The sequence below is a fragment of the Falco naumanni genome, chromosome 5, assembly GCF_017639655.2.
Source record: "Falco naumanni isolate bFalNau1 chromosome 5, bFalNau1.pat, whole genome shotgun sequence".
Taxonomy (NCBI): domain Eukaryota; kingdom Metazoa; phylum Chordata; class Aves; order Falconiformes; family Falconidae; genus Falco; species Falco naumanni.
In genome coordinates, this window is record NC_054058.1 from 24,136,216 (window position 1) to 24,156,520 (window position 20,305).

The 20,305-nt window shown below is 47.7% G+C and overlaps 1 protein-coding gene across 1 annotated transcript in view; it reads right to left on the reverse strand.

Moving 5' to 3' along the window:
- The window catches only part of WNT5B (Wnt family member 5B), a 76,431-nt gene that overhangs the window by 13,506 nt on the left and 42,620 nt on the right, over positions 1 to 20,305 (reverse strand). The window contains exons 2-3 of the mRNA XM_040595525.1: positions 3,505 to 3,647; positions 2,525 to 2,772 (exon numbers count right to left, since the gene is read on the reverse strand). Coding sequence (XP_040451459.1) covers positions 2,525 to 2,772; positions 3,505 to 3,647 — 391 coding nt within the window. The remainder of the gene's footprint in view (positions 1 to 2,524; positions 2,773 to 3,504; positions 3,648 to 20,305) is intronic.

A 20,305-nucleotide genomic window follows, 5' to 3' on the forward strand; every position in this document is an offset into this window, starting at 1 on the left:
ATCTCCCAGGCTTCGGACTTGGCCAGGGTAGGCTCTCCTCCCCTCTCACAATCCAGTGCAGCTCAAGAAATCATATAATATATACCATGCCTGCATCGGTGGGTGGGCAGCCGAGGGTTGTTGGCATACTACACACCTTCTGGGTCCTTCTTATCTTTTCCCTCCCTCAAGACTCTGGCATGCCTCTGCACTGTTGCAGATACTCTGGGCTCCAGACCTTCCTCATGCCATTGGCACAGAGTACAGAAAAAGGGCTGTGGTCCAGAACTGGGGCTCAGAGGTTGAAAACAAGGAGACAGGCACACAGTATGATCCCAGGGAAGAATTACTTTATAGTTGGCACAGCCTGAGAGATTGAAAGGCTTTGTTTTCTTCCTCAGCATGGAAATTCAGATTTGCTGAAATGATGAGCAAGCCTCATTACAAAGTAAGAAAAAGTGGAAGGTGGAGCTAAGAGAAAAGAGAAGAGGCAGCATCTCCCTCCACAACAGCTTGTCACTGACACAGACAACAGCAATGCATCATCACAGACCCTTTAATACCCCAGGCCACCTATAGTGACATTTCTCCTACTGCTGTGCTGTCTTGTGCTGGAGTATAAACACCTGAACATGCTCTAACTAACCAGAGAATCTAAAGGAGATAGGTTCAAAACTCTTTGTTAGGATAGGTTTTTAAACAGCAGGCAATCACCTCACAGACATTACCATGAGCAGTGCTCCTAACAAACAAATGCACGTGCACACAAACCAAACAGCAGCAGGAATACCGGACATACCCATCACATACCCACCACACCTCTTTCCTCATCAAAAAACAAACCTACTCCCAATCTAAACTAATAGGATCAAATTAATTTTAGAGGGGAAAGATCCTCCCTCTTCCACCCTCCGCTCCAGTCCCTCCTTCCTGCATACCCTCTGATCCTTCCTGACAGCTTTTCATCCTTCACCTCTGATCTTTGCTTTGTCTTAGTTCACCCTCACTTCTTTTCTCCAAGTGTGGACTTACCCAGGGCTGCAGGAAAATACTGAAGAAGAGCTCTGCCCCAGAAGGGGAGATTCGTATTTTCTTGTGTCCTTGCAGAGGTCACTAGGATCTCTCCGGGGATCTTAAACTTACCCTATTATTTGGGATAAGTCACATGTGAGGGAGGGACACCAGAAGGAAAAGATGGAGTTGTATTTTCTTGGTGGCTGAAATTTGTTTTCATACCCCAAAGCAGAAGTTTTAACAATCTGGGATTGCATGCAGCCTCACCTGGCCACCACCCTTTCTATCAGAAAGCAAGAGAGCAAGGGTTCAGATGCCTTGGATGTGCATCAAGAGCTGAAAGTACGCCTCAGGAAACGGCATCTCCCAGGGGAACATCCCAGAGAAGCAGGGATTTGCTGGGGTATGAGCTGGACTTAAAGGGAGGAATTAGAATGGCTGTGGTGGGCCGAATTAGAAATTCTGAAAGACTGAGTAACACATGCAAAAAAATCTATAAAAGTCTCTAAGATGACAGATAAGAATTTCAGGATCAAACGGAAGGGATCACAGGACTTGATTACCCTGGTGCCCTATCGCCTTGACACCCCAGACGTATTAAAGATGCATCTCGGTGTCCTGCTGCCTACGCAGGTTTTTTTGAGAGTGAAGACAAAAAGGTGCAAGCAATACTGGGAGCAGCTGGGGGTGCAGGAGCTGAAGGTCTTTTCCCATCCCTTGCTAAGTGTTTTCCCTGACCTCACAACCAAGAAATAGTACTGGTTCTTCAGTGTAAATGATTGGCTTTGTGGGTGGGAAACAAAACCTCTACACAGGGGTTGGAAAGCGTGCATGTGTGTGTGTGTGAGTTGAGTGACTGTTTTAACACCTTTTCTTTATTGTCCTGGCTGTCGGACACATCAAACTGAGCCCGGATTTCTCAGTTTCTTGCCATCAGATGACTGCATTTCAAAAGGAGCTGGGACAATGCAGCTAGGTCACACCTCAATTCAAGTGCAGCAATGGCCTGTCAATGTGCCTCTTGCGGCCAGCAGGGCAGGAATTATAAAAATCTCCTAGGTTTACACAGAAAGTGGCAGAACAGTGAAGGTGGGGGAGAGATCCCATGCCAGAGGAGTCTGCATTTCCCACATGTCGAGGCTGCATTCCCTGTCCGAGGGCACTCCAGATGCTAGGAATGATAGCATGGGACCATTGTTCCTGGCTCCAGCTTCTACCCTCCCTACCTTTAAACACGCACACAAAACAAGAGCAGCCTCCCTCTTCCTGACCTTCCCATGCCCCCCCGAAGAAAGTGTGTGTGTCCCACTAACTCCTGCTGCGTCTCAGGTGCCCTGCTGCCACCCACCCAGGTGCGGGCAACACACAAGCAATGCCAGCACACCAGGGAATGGAAAAGCTCGTTAAGCGCAGCTTTAGGAGCAGTGCTAACGGTGTTCATTACTCCTGCGTGTGTATTTGGCGAAAGGGAGAGCACTGCACAGGGACAGCCAGCCGGCGCCCAGCACCTCCCTGTACCGGGTACTCCTACCTATTTTCATGACCCGCCCGAAGACGGAGGTGTTGTCCACCGTGCTGCAGTTCCACCGCCGCTGCCGAAACTGGTACTGGCATTCCTTGATGGCGCTGCGGGCCCCTTCCCCAATGAACACCATGTGCTCCTGGTAGAGCTGGCAGAGTTTGCGCTGCCCGGGGGAGAGCCCCGGCAGCTGGCTGCACACCGGCTGCGCGCCGATGATGTACATCTCAGGTCTCTGGATGGGGTTCATGGCCAAAGACCTACGATGAGAAAAACATCCATGGGAGCCTGGAGGGAGAGGCCCCCTCCGCGAAACGCCCGGCACCTTTCCCCGCCAGCCCAGCCCAGCCCCGCTCCCAAAGCCCGGGCGCATTTCTCATGTCAGCTGCCTCCCTCTACGGCTCTGCCAGATGCAAGGCTTTTCCAAGGCTCTAGCGGGAGGAACACAGCTCGTTTGTAACCCGAGTTTAAACACAGAGGACACCCGGGATGGGGAGGGGGCAGAAAGAAAGCTCAGCACTTTCTCTGCAAAAGAAGAAAGTGAGCTGCTTTTTCACAGACCGCCAGCGAGCCATGCCTGCCTTCAAGCCAGGCTATTTTTCTCGCTCCTTAGGCGAAGGGGGCTCCGCGGCTGCTCCCGGGGCTTTTGGCAGCGGGTCGGAAACCTTACCCATCCTCTCCTCCCGCACTCCCCACATCCTCAAAGCCCGGACGGGGCTGCACCAAGCCCCTGCAAACAGAGCCCAGAAACGCCTGGAAGAGAGGGGCTACGTCCCACGTCCCCAGAAACGAGGCAGGGTCAGCGGGAGGGGGGAACCTGGAAAGAAGCGAGCTGCGGCGAAGGACGCCCGAGAGGCAGGAAAGTTCCTGCGGGAAGCGCAGGGCGGCCGCCCCGCTCCCGCTCCCGCTCCCCCGCCCGCCCCGGCCGCCCCCGGCCCCCGGCCCGCGGCGGCGGACAAAGGCGCCGCTGGCTGCCCCGCGCCCTCACTTACCACCAGGAGTTGGCGTCGGCCACCGGCGAGGTGCAGCTGCAGAGGAGCGCGGCGGCGAGGGCCAGCCTCGGCCCGGTCATGGTGGGCTGCGGGCGGCGGCGCTGGGGTAGCCCCCGCAGAGCCGGCCGCCGGGACGGGGCGCCCTGCGGAGAAGCGCCGAGGAGAAGCCCTGAGCGGGGCCTGCGTGCGGCGGGGGCGCGGCGAGCACAGCCCGGCTGCCGCCCCCTCCCACCCCGCCCCGCCGCCCCCCGCAGGACCCTCCCCCGGCCGCCGCCTCCCGGGGGCTCCGACGGCGGCCCTGCCTCCCGCCCGGGCCGCGCTGCCGGGGCTCCGCCGCAGCGAGCGGCGCTCCCTGTCCGGCCCCGGGGGAGCGAGGGGACGCCTGGGGCTGGCCTCGCCCTTAGGGGCGTCGGGAGGGGCCTCCGGGCTGCCCCCCGCTCGGCCGCCTTTGATGCGCCCCCTCCCCCGGCCCGTGGTCCGCCGGTGCCACCGCGGGCCGAGCCGGGCCGGGCCGGGCCGTGGCGGGCAGCCCCGCGGCCGCAGGTGTGCAGGGAGCCGGCGGGGCACATCAAAGCGCCGCGCTGGCCCCGCTGCCTCCGTAACGCAGGGCCGGCTCGGAAATGGGCCGCCCCCTCCCCAAAACGGCCTCCAGAGGGGCCCCACGCCGGGGCCCCAGCCCCGCGCCCCGGGCGGGGATCTGCGGGGCTCGGCTGGGCTGCCGGCGGCCGCGCAGACGGGGCTGGCACCACAGCCTAATGGCTTTATGGGCAGGGGAGGTGGACAGGGGAAAAGCTTCAAAGGCTCCTCGTGTCCAAACGCCCCTCTCCCCTCCCCGCTGGACCCACCAGGAACCTCAAAGGCAGAGGCAATCTGGCAGCTCCTCGGCCCTTTTCACGCCCCAACACCAGCAGAAAGCAAACGCAGGCATCCCGGACCAGTGCGGGTACTTGGAACAAACACTCCTCGCACCCTGCCTTCCTCATGCCACAGCTGTCGACACCGCTGCTGCTGCCTCCATCTCTACATGGCTTCCCACCATCCTGTCCTATCCTGTGCCACACAGTCCTCACCTCTCCACCACTGATAAATGCCCCCTTATCGTCTCCCATGAAATCCTCTCACCAGGCCTGGTGTCCCCCTGCCCCTGCCCCTCCGGTGGTGGCTCCCTGAACACAGGCTGAACGTGCAGGTCCCCCCCAGGTTGTGGGCACGGCGTACATGGTCCAAGACCCGCAAGTGCTCAGCCCTTTGCTCTGCCTCACGAGCAGCACCCGAGACATGAATCACCAGACTCGGCAGCTCAGACCGCTGAAGTATATTTTTTATCAAATTCCTCACACCCGCCACGGTGGACTTGCTGTGTTTGTTTGCAGCATGCTTCGCTTCCTCCCCCATCCAGATGTGCTGTACCTGCAGCTGGTGGCCCATCTCACCTGGCAGGCAGATGTGGGGCCGCAAGTGCCAGAATTAGCCTCAGGACAAAAAAGCCTTGTGTGACCCAGAACCTCGGTGGGAGGGGAGTTTTACTGCTTGGGCACAGCAGGATCCACGTCTGAAGAAAACAGGGTGACTTTATTCCCATCTTCTATATCCTCCCTTTTCCTCCTCCCACAGCTCCAAGCGTGACGGAGGGATGGCGAGGTGTATGTGTGTGTAGCCACGCATACATGTTTTGGGTCTGTTTCTATAGGGAATAGACAGAATGGAAAGTTTATCTCCGGGAGTCTGGGGAGGAAGGAAGTTGTGTATGGATGAATGGCTTTTCCATGACAAACAATGAGTCTGCACAGACATGGTGTGATGTCATCTAAAGAATTTCCAAGCCAGTCTCAGATACAGAAAACCTTCTCGCTGGCAGAGATGAGAGCGTCCCACCTTTCCATCTTACCACAGCCAGAAGGAAGAACTAGGGCAGGGGAAACAAAAGCCCTTGCTGTCTCACACACACACGCAAGGCATGCACCATGTAAATAGATGACACAATGGGAGAGGTGTATCTCCAAGCTTTGCCCTCACCAAGTCTCCTCGCGGATTCTGAGAAAGGAGTAGACCGTGGCAAGCCGCCCTGGTGCCTCTCCCAGCCAGGAATGTGAGACAGCACCAGCCGATGAGGCACTTCCACAAATACAAGTGATGTCAACGTCCGCGTTCGTGTGAGTTTCTCTGAGCCCATGTGCGCAGCCGCAGCACTCCATGAAGCGACACGGATGCACCACCATGCAGTGCTGGACTGGTGGCCCACCTCTGGCACTGCGGTATGGTGGAAAGAAAAACTCTTCCAGCTGGTAAAGTATGGGAAGTGCTCATGTGAAACTTGGTCCAGAAACACACAGTATTAATTAGATATCTCATTTTAAGTATTACTATGTGAAGGTGGCTGACGATTAGCAACAGCAAAGTGTTGTGAATACTTCTAGTAGCAACCTGACCACCAACAAGCACAAGCAAGGCAATGATCTTATTTTGAAACACCAGACATAAAAATTGCCGGATGGGATAAGATCACATATCTAGGCAGCCTAATATCCTGTCAAAGGCAGCAACTAAAGGAGATGCTTCAGCAGGAAAGGTCTGAAACTCTGAATTCTACCTAAATTCTGCTGCTGGTGAGAGCAACTGCTGTTAAGATGCGAATTATGGAATTCAGTCCTTTTCAAGGTGCTGGAAGTAATTTCTTCACCGGCTGTGTTTATGACTTCAGATAAAGTGGTAATAGCAGGTGAGGCATTGTTGGAGTGGTTTAGCCTCAGCCAGCAACCTCTAGACAAAAAAGCTGCAAAACACTTGGCTGGTGGTCCGAAGAATACTGTCTATTCCTCTTGCGCCTGTTTCTACTTGCCACCAAAATCCTGAAAGAAAGCTTTCAATTTTGTAAATAAAAAGCTTGGGTTATTTTTTAAGCCCAGCTGCAGGGCTGGCTCAAACACTTTTGGTGAGGTTGTTTGCCAAAGCAGGGCTGGGTGGGAGAAGTCAACGAAATTTTGTGAGGATGAGAGATGGGGTGAAGCGGGGCTGCTGGTGGGCTGCAATGAATGGAGTCCATAAAGCATCAGGTAAGAGAGGTGGGTAAGGAGCTGCCAGTGGGTAATCCTGGGTGGCCAACTGGGATGCTGGCAGGGTCATGATGACTTAAGAGGTTTCAGGGGAAGGAGGCTAGGAGTGAGCAGGATTTTGGGGTGCTCCATATAAGTGACATGAAAGGGGTACTGGGTAGGACTAATGGGTATTGGGAAGGCCCCGGAAAAAGCTGGTCTCACCTGCCTTTCTGTTCCCTGGTTAACCCTGTCTCAGATCCAGGAGAGCCCAATCTCACCCCAGGCAGACCACCCCTCCTGGCCATCAACCCCATCCTCCCCCTGCCACCCAAGGGATTCCCACTTTCCTCCCAAACCATCTCTCCCCAGCAGCATCCCACTCACACCAACTCACACTGCTCCTAGTGCAGTAGGGAAAGAAGGGTCGGTAGAAAGAACTCCAAAACCTGGGGTTGCTCTCGCTTCTGCTGATTATTGCCTCATCCTACCCCTTTCAGTGGGCCTGGCTCACTCAGGCAGCAGTACAGAACCCTCACTGCAGCTCAAGCACTGCAGGTGCTTGCGCCCAGACCACTGAGGATCACCTAGGCCAAATAGGGAGCTGACTCCTGGAAACAGGACATGAATCTCAACCTCAGATTAAAGGTCTAATGCTCCCTTCTTAGAGGGAAGAGCAGCAGCAGCAAGCCTGCATCTTTGTAAAGCCTTGGCATTCTGCTGCATTCAACAGTCTGCTGCCCCAGGCAACTGTCTACTGTGTTGGCTGGCTGCCTAAAGTTAGTACCTGTGGTTTGCCTTTGTTTGCTTTTCAGAGGTGACAACGGTGGCACGAAGCACAAATTTACACACTGAGTTTCCAAAGTCACGGCAGAGCAGCTGGAGAGCTATCACTGCTTTCCCAATACCACTGCATTTGCTGGAGGGAAGCTGCAAAACTCCAAGAAGGGGAGGTCATGTCCATGAGATCATTTGCAAAGATTTGGCAGACTGAAAAACGTTGAACCCTGGCTGGAAGACAGCTCTGATAAATGAGAAAAGGAGAGTTCCTTGTTCTACCCTTTATTGTTTTTCAAAAATATGGGATGTACTCAAGTGCGACACAGATTTTTAGCAAGTCCTATAAGGCATGCTGAAAGAAAACATAGGTCTCTTTCCATGTAACTCAAATGATCCTCATGTGTGCAATTTGCCCGGTTTCTCCCAGGCTTGGGAGAACTGGACGTACATTCTTGTTGTAAGGATCAAGAGCTTCTTTCAAGTTCCTGTTTATTCCTGCAACTTGACTGTGGTTCAATGCTTTTTTTTAATGCCACGCAACGTCCAGTGCATCCAGAAACATTTATTGCTCTCCCTGACATAACACACTTCGCCAAGACTAGAAAATTTTTCACTTAAGTAGTCTCCTCTACTTAAGGAGCCAGAGATACATTGCCCTGGAAGGAGGGTTTACATGTGCTGCTTGAAAGGGAATCCCTGCCCTCCGGTTCTGTGCCACGGACCTGCTGGTTGACAGCACCAAGAGATGTACCATAATGTCCTGCTATACACGTGCTTCTGGCAGCCAGGTTTGGTTTTAACCACAGTTCTTACTAAGATTTCAGGAATCTCATTAAAGTCACATACTTGGCCATTCAGCTGAACCAGTTTTAGAAGGAGTGTAGATTTTAAAAAAAAAAAAAAAAGTCCCTTAAAGGTAAATTGCAACCCTCACACTGAAACCTAAATCATCTTTTATCCCACCGCCTCCCACTCATTTGGCCTGTGCTGCTCCCCTGCTGCCGAGCCATTCCTCTCTCAGCACCGTACCACCGTGTTGACCTTCCCAGATCTAAATGCATCATTATATTTGTATTGCGATTAGTACTTAAGCAGCAACTGGAGTCACCTCCATAGGCCAAGATGTAGCTGGGGTGTTACAGAAGGTGTTAATAAAACCTTCTCAAAGTATCCCAGCATATCAGTCCTTTGTGTCTGCCTCTTTTGTCTTGACATTGTCTTGCCTCCTCGAATTGTTACCTGCTGTCTGTCTCCACTGGAAGGGCAGACTATTCCTGCTTCTGTCCTGCTTGTTTCTTTTGGAACTTACAGACTCAGTTTTATCTCCTGATGTGCTCGTGTGGTACCTTTTTCTGTATCTCATCACTGTCACCCCTGCTGACAGATCCAGATTTCTTTTCACCACTACCTTGCTCTTTCATTTTTCCATGACTCCCCTGGCCAATGACATCCAGTCTCACTGTCACCCGGGCATGTGGTGCAGCAAATGCCAAGATATACCTGCTAGTCTCAGCAGACCCAGTGACAGCTTCTCCCTGAAGTTCCTCACCAAGGAAAGCAAAAATGGAGGAAAGCTGCAACTAAAGCAGAAGTATTAGACAACAAAAGAGGCCAGATACTAAACATTTTCATCATTTAAAACCAGAATAGGTATAAAGGACAGTGATTCTAGGAATAAAACAGCTTCTCATTAGTGAAAGATAGAGAATATATGTAAAGCCTTATGAACTTCGTCATTTATGCCATAGTATTTCACATGGCGGGCAACAAACTCACCTAGAGCAAGACCATCTCACCCACTACCAAAAAAGGAGCAAACTCCATGGATACACCAGGACATGACCCTCCTCCCTCTCAAGGTGATTAAATGGTAGTTGTACTCTTACAGCAGACTATATCCCAGTGTTGAGCCCACTGAGACCAGCCCCAGACATCCCAAGGGAAAGCAGTGACCTGCGAAGCACCTGCAGAAACTGCATGTGCTAAAACAAAATCGGGTTTGATTTTTCAAAATCAAGAAGGAAGCAACATAAATCCATCCCTGCAGGTACATAGCTGCCTGGAAACCATCCATATTTACGATATTCCCAGGGACAGATCCAGGCCACCCTTTTCCATGGGAACTCTTATTTGCATGTTGGTGACCTCAGTAGAGAGCCAGAGACCTGAGCCGGGACATGTCTGGCCCAGTTTTGCACTTCTTGTTCCCATGACTACTAGAATACCAGGGTTTCTGGGACTGCAGCGAATCATCTGTAATCACAAACTGAAACCTTCTTAGCATCTTTAATTATATGGGCAAGACGTATAAGAAATAAGACCAGCTCCACTATGTATAGTCATAATCTAACAAATCACTAAATACATCTATTGGAAAAAAGTACCAAGCATTATCCTCTGCTGACCATTCAGTGGCTTATTTAACATGCCCACAGTGTCACAGCTCACTTGCCAAACAGGCACCCCATCTCCTTAATTTGCACTAACAATTCCCTCTTCAGAAATCGTTCCCCAGACCCCCCTGAAGGAGCCGCAGGAGGTCAAGTTGAAACACAAGCCCAGGCAGGGTTAGGAAGTCCATGCTGCTGCTCCCCAACATCGCAGGTTTCTAGGAATGAAAGACTCCTACCTACCCTTCAGGCCATCTAGCCCACACCTTTCCCGTGTTAAGTTTACATGGAGGATTAACCATTCTAGAGAGAAGTAAGACATGAGGAAAGTGAAAAGGCGAAAGTATGTCCCTCCTTTATTTGTTTTCCAGGGGCCAACCCTGGGAGCTGGTTTGTTACCTGCCATAGCTGACTGTGCCAAGGACCCCTCAAGCAGTGACAGGAGGGCAGCCCTCATCCTGCTAGACAGCTGATGCTGGCTGCAGGATTTGCATGAGAACTCTGGACTCAGATTATGGTGGTTAGAAGCACATACGTCAGCCCTCCTTGAAGATTAGGAAGGATAAGAGGACAAAGTTCTCCGACAGCACGAGCAAGCAGGCAGCGAAAGGCAATCCAAGTCAAAGCAACTTCTCTGCGGAGATTTCAGAACAGACCAGGGGATGGAAATAGCTTGATGATTTTTCTTCCTTCATCTGATCTTGCAAAGCACAGAGCACACTTCATCCTCCTTGCAGGGGTGTCCAGCTCTCCCAGTTCCACTGGAGCTGTCCCAAACCGAGAAGATTTATGTCTCTGCATTTCACGGGCCTGGACTTCATTTTTGCTCTTAGTATGTATTCCTTTTAGTTTGTTCCATACTATAATAATTACATCAACTGGCCAAGAAAGTAAAATATTAAAAATACAGTTATGCTGCTGCTGCAGTGGTTCTTAGCTTCTCAGGAGTGAATGACCAGGGGAAACAAGGAGATGCACAGTTACTGCTCTGTCTTGGACATTCAACATCTTGGTGTAGGTCACAGGGACCGATGTCAGGCTGACTCGGATCAATAGCCTCCTGCCAGTTAAATCATTGCCAGAAAAGCTTGATATATACATTTCCAAAGGAAATAGTAAGCCATGGAATAAATTCAAATTTAATTTAATCTCTCTCCTTCCTGTTACAGTCTTCAAAGATGTTCTTATAAAGTCCAGTCTAATGAAAATAATATTAATGATCAGCTCTTCCTCCATTTTAGAATTGCAAAGCAGGCATGTACACCCCATACATTAGACCACACAGCTCTAACAGCCACTATTTTCCCCTTACCTTACAGAAAGGGAAAGGGAGGTGCCGGAAGGGCTGAGTAACAGGTTCAAAGTAGTAAATATGTGGTGCAGATTTACCTCCATTCAGCAAACCATTAAACCAGGTGCTTGAAAGTAAGCATACACTTCACAGTTTTGCTGAATCAGGATCAAAATTAAAATCTGATTGCTTTTTCCATTCTTTTGACTACCAGATACTTCTGCCATGAATTAAATGTTGTTCCTGCTCAAATACAGTGCATTCAAAGCACAAGTAATAAACAAAACATTTTGGGAATAAAGCCCCAGTGTATCAACTGCATCACTTACATAGTTATCACAGTTTCCAAACCAAAGAAAAAAAACCTTTCCCAAGCATGCTTATTGTATTTTGATATTGAAAATTATATATAGAAAAGGCTGAAACACTATAAATAAAGCCCTGTCTGTATCAGAAGATTACACTGATTGAACCAATTTCAGAACTTACCTTGTACACTGTCACACTTCAGTGAAGGAATTTCCTGTTAATTCTGGATGCAACAGATTTAAGCTAAACCTGTTCAAACTGTCTGGGGAACAGACTGCATATACATTTGTACCCAAAAGATGATCATTTTATATCTCACCTTTATTCTAGCACCAATCATGTATGTGCAATTCTAACTGCAGAGAACAGAAGTATCCTATTTCAGATCTTGTTTGTAAAATGCTATTATAACATTATTACCTCCTTAAATAGAGTCTCCAGGTACAAATTTTCAGCAAAATGTGCATTCATGGAAACCTAATCTGGAAGAGCTATATCAATATATCAGTGCTGTGTAGGTTAGTTACCCTTTAAACCAAAAGCAAAGCCTTCAAAATTAAGATCTGTACTGATTTAACTAGACTGTTCAGTTAAATTGCCTTTTTTTTTTCTTTTTAAGTACATAAGGTCTAATATTACAAACAAGGGGTTGTGCCTCTTTTCAGCGACACATCATATGATCCCATACATAAACTCAGTGAGCACCTTGAAAGCCGTGGTTTATTTGGGGTCCCTCCTTTGTCTGGCATCTCACCACGCACAAAGCTGGGACTCTTTCTCTAATTTCCAGTCTAAATTTATTCATGGTCAGCTCATGCCCATTTATTCATGTGCCAGCTTGTCCCTTAAAACTCAGGATGCCAAAACCAAGGCTGGAGCCTGACAATATGGTTCTGCTGGCGGCATTACCAGGGTAATAAAGACCTCTCTCTCCCACCCGGGGGGGGTCATTCCAGCCCTGTGCCACAGGACACTTCTCTTTCAAGGTGCAGCCCCTTGATGATACAAGCAGTTAGACCAGATAAGGAGTTAAAATGACTCAAAATTAGACTTACAAAAAGAAAAGACCAGGTTTTACTTATTTAACCGCCGGGACTGGTTCACGTGGATATCAGAAGTGCTGTGGAGCAGGGCAGGAACACATGGCTGGAGGGGGCTGAGCCACAGCAGTACCACCTTCACCCAAGTTAAATTTGGATGGATTTGCACCGGCACTTCAAGGAAAGTTGTATTCCTGAGAGTTTTTTTGATTGTGGATTCATTCCCTGACCGATTTCACAGCTCACTGCGACAGGCTGAGGGCACAGCTACACAGAGGGTGAACGTCAGCTTCTTGGACAGGAACTACTTAAACCCATGTTGCTGCCAAAGCCCCTGTGTTATCAGAGCAAGGCCTGAAGTGCAATAACATGGTAGTAAAATGCCTCTGTATAAAACTACCTGCTTCGGAACAGATGAGGTTTCCAGTGTAGCAACTAGTATTTGCTGCTTTGTAAATCCTCCTCTGAGCAGAAAGAAAAGAGAACTGGAAAAGTAACTAAAATTGCTAGTGCACTTTACTCAAATTTATTCCTTTTCAATGACTTTGAATTTGACTCAGTTTTCAAAGCATATTATATAGATATTTTAACTGCCAAAGCTATCCAAAAGCTTTCCAAAAAAAGCTATGCTTTTTTCCTGCTTCTCTCCTCAACATGAACTGTGATGTGACATTTTTGCTGGTGGTACAGCCACTAGAATAGCATCCATCTTCTCCCCCCACAGCCCTGCTTGCCCAGCAGGGCTAACAAACTTGCTTTACATCAACACAACCAGTGCAAGTTGTCACCAGACCGGCTTTACACCCATCATGAGGTTTTCTGAGCACATCCCACACTCGACCAGTGGGGACTTTATCCTCCAAAGAGCTCAGCCCACACCTAGGCTTCAAAATGAGGAATCAGATTTCAGAGGTGCCTGTGGAAAACTGTGCTTTTCCTTTCCTGCTTTTGACATGAAAAATGTTGTAACCACCAGAAGCAAAAACTCCAAGAGGTTAAATTATCTGGAAAACGAAGGTGCTTATCTAACACCTCATCTACTCAGAAAGTAGTGTACAAGCCCATGAATGATGGACGCTGGAGAATTATGCCCTAAGTGTTCTAAGAGCCCAGCTGGTAGTACCCACATTTTGCAGCCCTTCCAATATGTATTTAAAAGTCACTGTTCCTGCAGCAGGTGCAGCTAGGCTGGATAAGGGTATCTGATTCAAATTGTTATGATCCTGCACACTTCGGAAAGGCACTTGGATGCTTTCACTTCTAATGCCAACCATTTTTTCAATCCAGTTTGCTACCAAGAGCTGAGGAAGGGCAGGACTGCTTCTTTTGACACAACGTGGGTTGATGTCACCTTTGAATGATCATACATCTACAGCGCCAGATGGTGTGAGATTGTCAACAGGTCTCAGAATCACAGTTGAAGAAGGAAAGAAGTAATTACTGAATGATTCTCAACCCTGATGAAAATTCAGGTAAGTATACGGTCGTGCACTAATTTGTCAGAGGGAAGGGCATTTTCTTCAGAAGTAACCAGAGCTTGGAAGACGGAGGCTAAAATCCTCTCCTGTGGCCAAACTTTACCCTGGGCACAGGGTGGATATCAGGTCAGATCCCCTGCAGGGACAGCCTGCCTCCCCTCCCCAGTCACTGAGGCTGCATCGCACCTTTATGCTAATGGTACTCTTTGGCCATATAACGCGTGGCACTTAAATTGCACTGCACTGGCATTTCCAGCAAGGAGCACGTACAAAGCCAACAATTTGGCACGAACAGTCCTTGCTGCGGTGACTTCGTCTGGAGCTCTGCTGATCTAGGCAAGGTGGGGATCTGACCCTGTGTCTGGTGACTACAGCAAGGGGTCAGGTCGGGACCTTGCCTTCCCAGCACTGCTGCTGATTTGCTTAGCCATCTCCTTTTGGTTATAACTAACTGAGACTCTGAAATTCAGCTTCTTCATCTGCCAGGGGGAGGTAAATTTATTTCAGGACTGGTATTGTGATCCTGCCTGTGGATGCTGTGATACGTTACAGGATCTAATGCACTTAAAGATCATTCAGTGAAAGTATGTAGATACAGTTATTATTAAGTCCATGCTCACAGTAACAACTCAGGCAGAACTTACAAAAACCAAGAGAACAGTCTATAGTAGACAGCTCTCTTTCAAAGAAAGAAATGTGTTTATTCTTCTCTTGAAGCTAAAGGGAAAACATGAACCCAGTGGGAGAAATCCAGTGGGTTCAGTTTTTCCAACTGCCACTCAAATAGGGAAAAATTAAAATGATCTATTTTATGCTGCCATCTAAAAGCATATTTGCAATACTGGAGATTTTTTTGCTTCATTATCTTCAACATATTTATCCTCTCTGGCAATATGTTTCTGAATATGTTGACTAGACAGGACTAGGGAATTCCTGTAGGTGGAACAGCTGTACATCTGGAATGCAATCTTGGCTTTTTTGGACAAATACAAAGTTCTTGGCAGTGAAAAATGTGTTTGTCCTGAAAAAAATATTGTATTTGTAGAGGAGGTAAGGACTGCTTCTCTTGCAGTTGAAGGAAGCATGCTGCACTGCACAGAAGGGTGGGTGACGTGTGTGATGTCTTGCATCCTTGCTTGCAGGTGTGGACCACAGAAAGCTGGTGTATGAGGATATATGCACCCATCCCTGCAGGGGGCAAGGTGTAGGAAGAGAGAAGGAATTGCCTGAGTCTCTATATTGCAGGGAAAGCAAGAAATCCTATTAAGGATTTATGCCGTTCCAGCAAAATAACTTCCTCACTTGAAGCAGAAGCCAGCTTTTTCATTGTCTTTACTTCACTCACGCTGACAGCGTGCAGTTCTTCAGTCAAGCCCGGTGCCAGTTTTGTACTGAGAGATTCATCATTAGGAAACAGGCTACCAAGCTTCCTAGCTCCTACCCCTGCTCTCGGTCACAATTTCAGTTGCCTTTGGGATGCATTTCCCAGGCCTCGAGTGAACAGCCCTCACATTGCTGAACACTCACAGAGAGAAAACAGTTATTTATTACATGCATGGGTTTCAAAATACAGTGACATACACGTTCAATATGTTCTAGAGAAGGCATGTATGGGAGATGTCTGAGAAGCCATTTGTGCGTGGTGTGTAATAATTATAATATGTTTTCATTTACGCAGTGTCTCCTCCACACACAAGGGAATATAATAAAATGTAACTAAAACAGCATATCCTTACAAATAAAGGGAGAGAGAGCGTTTCATACAAAGGTTAAACAAAAAAATCTGTTTAATGTCACATTGGGGATTAGAGGAACTGGAGTAAAACAAACATCCAGAACAAACTTTGAGGGGTTGCTTCAGGAAAAGCACGTGTGTGAGTGTGTGCCATCACATCTGCATATTCAATACATCTTGCTGGGACAGCTCAGGGAGAATAGGAAGCTGGAAATTTTCAGTGTGGGAGTTAGATGGAAGAATGTGAACCATTCTAAACAAAACATAGCAAAGTTGCCAGCTGACTTGATAAAATGCCAGTGCTCTCTAGGATCCCTTGAAATGGAGCTGAGGACTGGCCTCGCCGTTCAGGCAGTGGGTAGGCAGCCAGCAGATCTGGGCTGTATTCCTGGCCTTGCAACAAACCCAGCATGTGACACTGGAAAGTCATTCAGCCCTAAGCTTCCAAAAACCGATTTCATGCCTATATTTCTGGGCACCTAGCGTGAGATGATATGAGCCCAAACATCCAGGATTTCAAACAAAGTTAAGCCGCAGGTACTAACTTCCCATCCATGCAGAAGATCTGTTTCGAGGCTCAGTTTCATCGTGGATACAATGGGACTGAAACCTGCAAAGCAACCCAAAATGCTACAAAGCTGCAGGTATTAGATGATTACATAGATCTCTAATTTTACCAAAGGAGAGATGCTACGGCTATGCAAAGGAGTATTATTTAGCTACCTGTTGTTTCCCACATCCTGGCAACCACTGCCATTCTATAAACATTTTCACAGGTTTCAATACGTCTGAAGGTTTTTGTTTACATTTCCTGCTTCAGGGCATCAAGGAATAACCTTACGAAAGGATTCCCTGTTCCAAAAGGAACATAAAGAATACAGACCAGGACTTCTGGCAGTAAGTGTGGAACAACAACACCGACAAGACTAGGAAAATACTAGATCTCAGGGGTGAAATAGTGGAAAGAAAGCAGCTTTTCCACATAATTTAGTCAGCATGTATGCTCGGGGAAAAGGAGTAAAAGCAGTTTTTCTAGCTTATGTTTTCCTGTGCACACACATTTAAAAAAAAATATTTGGAACCATCTGGATTAAAGAAAGTCGTGTTCTCATTGTACATGACAGGCTCTTGTCACAGAGAAGATTATACTGTAAGCAAAAGATTATTGTGTTTTTTCTGAATGGCATAGAAACAAGTTGAAAGAACTAGCTTAAAACAGAGATCTTCTTTTACCCATTTATATTTCCACTTCCAACATGGTGAGCTTTGTACTTTCTTCCCACCCTGTCTGCGTCTGCCCTTAATTTTACCCCTGCATTCTCAGAGAGGATTTTCAAGATCTTTGTTACACACGGGTAGATAACATGCATTGGTGAATTAAGCAGTTTGAATTGGGTTTTAGAGTGTCTACATGTATCCCAGAACAGAAGCAAGAAGAAAAGCAGTTTCTGAAAGGCACCTCCTTTTGCCACACCTCTCTGTGCATCCCATGGAGTTGCAGCAAGCAGGTAACTTTCAGAAAACAAGGGGAATTTAGCACTAACAGTTTCTGTGCTGTTACTTTTAGGAACATGTTAAAGTAACCTTCCTTTGGCCAGAACTAATGCAAATCCTCCATTAAGTATAAAACTGTATTTTGTATCTTTATCCTGCCTTCTATAAAACTGGTTTTTGTAACTCTCATCTGCAGTTTCTGCCGGGCTCTAACTATGACTGATTTCCACAGCATGTTTCCAAAACAGTACTGCCCTAATTTTCAGTTTTCCTCTAAGAACTTACTTTGGAGACGATGCTTGTAGGGCAGGTGACAAAACGTTGTCTGATTCTAGTCAACTGCCAATTTTAGAATGCTATTTACTACCTGAAAATGTGCTGGTGGCCACGGCCCAGAGAGGGAGGAGTTAATAGTTAAAAGTAACGCTGTGGTAATCCACAGGTAAAAAAATGCTCTGTTTTAAGAACCAGGCAGCTACAGCTGTACCGTCCCTGGGCCAAGCTTACCTTCTTGCAAGGTTACCTCTAACTCTTGCTGTCATAAGAATGTATGAGTTACCCATCCCTGGACCTCGCTCCTGGGGGCCCCATGCAAGGCATGACCGGAGAGGACAAGCCCAGCTCCTGATGCCTTCTCTTCCTTGGAGCTTCTGACAGAGAAGACACCAAGAATCTTACCTGGTAGCCAAATAACCCTTACCTTGCAAGCTGGCCAGTGTTGCTACATTTGCCCTGACTGCATGGAAACCTTTGGCGGAGGGGAGGCTGCTCCCACTCGTCTTCAGCCTCAGCCAAAGGCCAGAACATCTCCACCCCAGGCTGAATGTGCTGGCTGTCAGTGGAGCTACACACAAACGGCATCCAGCCATCTCCGCTGGGTTTTGGACAGAACAGCCGTTACAGAGGAAGACTTCACAAACCTGCTGCTGTAACAGGTACCACACAGCACGTTGGACACACATGTTTCTGCTGTAACTGCAGGGGCTGTCCCTTTTAGATCAAGTTGTAGAGGTCTCAGAGTTCAATCCCCAGGAATGGCTTATGAAAGCAATTACTACCTGAAAGGTCTCTTTGTTTTTGTGCCACTGCTTTTAATAATAATGATTACATCAGATATTTTCTGCCATCTCAATCTTCTTTGGTACTGCTAATAAAGAAACGACAAAGCCCAACACTTAAAATAGCACCCAGTGCAATGAACTGCAACTGCCGAGGCTTCAGATTTTACGTCCTACCCTCCCAGAGCACTTTCCCTTTAATGATTTAACTATTGAGTACTGAGCTTCTTCTAAGCCACGAAGGGTGTGACACGTGTGGTGGAGTCAGAGAATCGCCTGCGGCCAGGGGCCCAGGTCGCTTGCTCTAACCACCAGACAGTCCTGTCCCACAAGAGCAGACCAAAACATATGTGATAGGTACATGGCATTTAAGTGCAGTTGCCTGGACCACAGTATATTATTTTGGTTCTTTAAGCGATCCTTTCATTTGTGCTTGGTTCAGTCTGTTACAGCAGCAACAGTTGCTGGCCAATTTAATGGCAAAACTGGGAATATAATCCAGACCTCCCACACTTTACATCCTCTGACCATTCCTCCTCATACCAGCATAGCTATATTCTTGTCAGCTATTGACTGACAAGTAAAATCAAAACCTGAAGAAAACACCTAAATCCCAGAGGCTCAAATTTAGAGCTGGAGTCTGCACTGACACATCAGCTCTGAATTTTGCCCCAGCACCTAACCACATATTCACAGTACACTGTATTTTGAATAAACCACCCCCGACACTGGGAAACACATGGCAGATTAGAATTGTTTTTTGCAGGAGGAACCATGTAATCCTAAAATACAAGCGACATGATACCTGCAAAGTACAGAAAAAGCACTAGTTTTTAATGTTTCAGAAAAGCTTCATAGTGACCTAAGCTTCGCAACAAAGCTCTGCATGCAAGAGGATCCTAATGTTACCATTTCCAAATAACCCACTGATTAGTTACACGTTCTTTATAATAGCTGGTCAAAAAAAAAAAAAAAAAGATCATGACAAGCATGAATTCCAAAGGAGATCCATTCACTTAACAGCCCTATCCTGATTTAAATATGAGCGTGTGCATGTACACAGATATGTATATATGCTTATGAATCTAAATTATGCACATTACACATCTGCTCTGCCTACACTTAAATGCATAACTTAAATGCATAATAGAGATCTTTGTCATGTAATTACTCGTTGCATTCACAGAAGCGTTCTAGGGGATCATTTTCGCTTTACCTTCAAGAAAGGCTAAAACACGCTGGCGCAGCTTCTCTGACACCTTGCTAGGAGCAGAAAAGCACTGCAGTAGTAGCCAGGAGTCCACTCAGCATGAAATGCTGACGAGCACCACGTTCTCTCCATGACAAGGTGACACCCTCATTTTCCTGAGTCATGTCAGAAGATGGTGGCTTAGGCGTCATCAATGCTAAAGGACCGTTTTGGTCTCATTGATACACAAAAAATGTTCCACAAATTGACTTTTAAGAAGTTCCACTAAACGAACTCTAAACCCAGTTTAAGACCATGGGTTGTATTAGGTTTAGTTGATTTTTGTGGATGCGCTGCAAATCTGATGAAGGTCTGGAAGCCAATTTGTGAAGGACAACTGTAGCCCCCTGGAGCATGGCTGACATTAGAATTTGAACCAGTCCCAAACCAGTGTCAACTGAACTACTCATTAAGGCAGTTGCATGTTTTGGAGAGGTGAGATTTCCCCACTATAGTTCAGACTGCGGCAAAATGCTTTAAACTGAGAAGTAATGTAGCGGTGTGCTGGACAAAAGGACTGAAAACCCAACATCAGGTCGTCACAGGAAATTATCTAACAGATTGTATCAGGCTACACCCCAAAAGGCACCAGCCTACAGCCTCTGCAACAGATGAGGGAGGCTAAGGCGGTCCATGCCTTGTTTTTTTCAAGGGTGGAAGTAAAAGCATCACTGTTTTAAATGAAAGCCTAGATCTCCAAAGCTGTTTGCATGACTGAGGCTCCTGCCTCCTTAATATCCCTTTGATCATCTCAGCCATAGCGAGTGGAGCGCATGAATCCAAGCTGCCTGTCATCTCCGCTCCCTCAGATGCTGGGATATGGGACAGCGTGTTTGAGTGGGGCAATGAAAGGGATTAGCAACTGCGGGGCACAAGAGAAGGCAAGGAGGAACACAGTCTCAAGGAGCTAGTTCATCGAAAGAAGTATGGTTAGGCAAGGTGGGA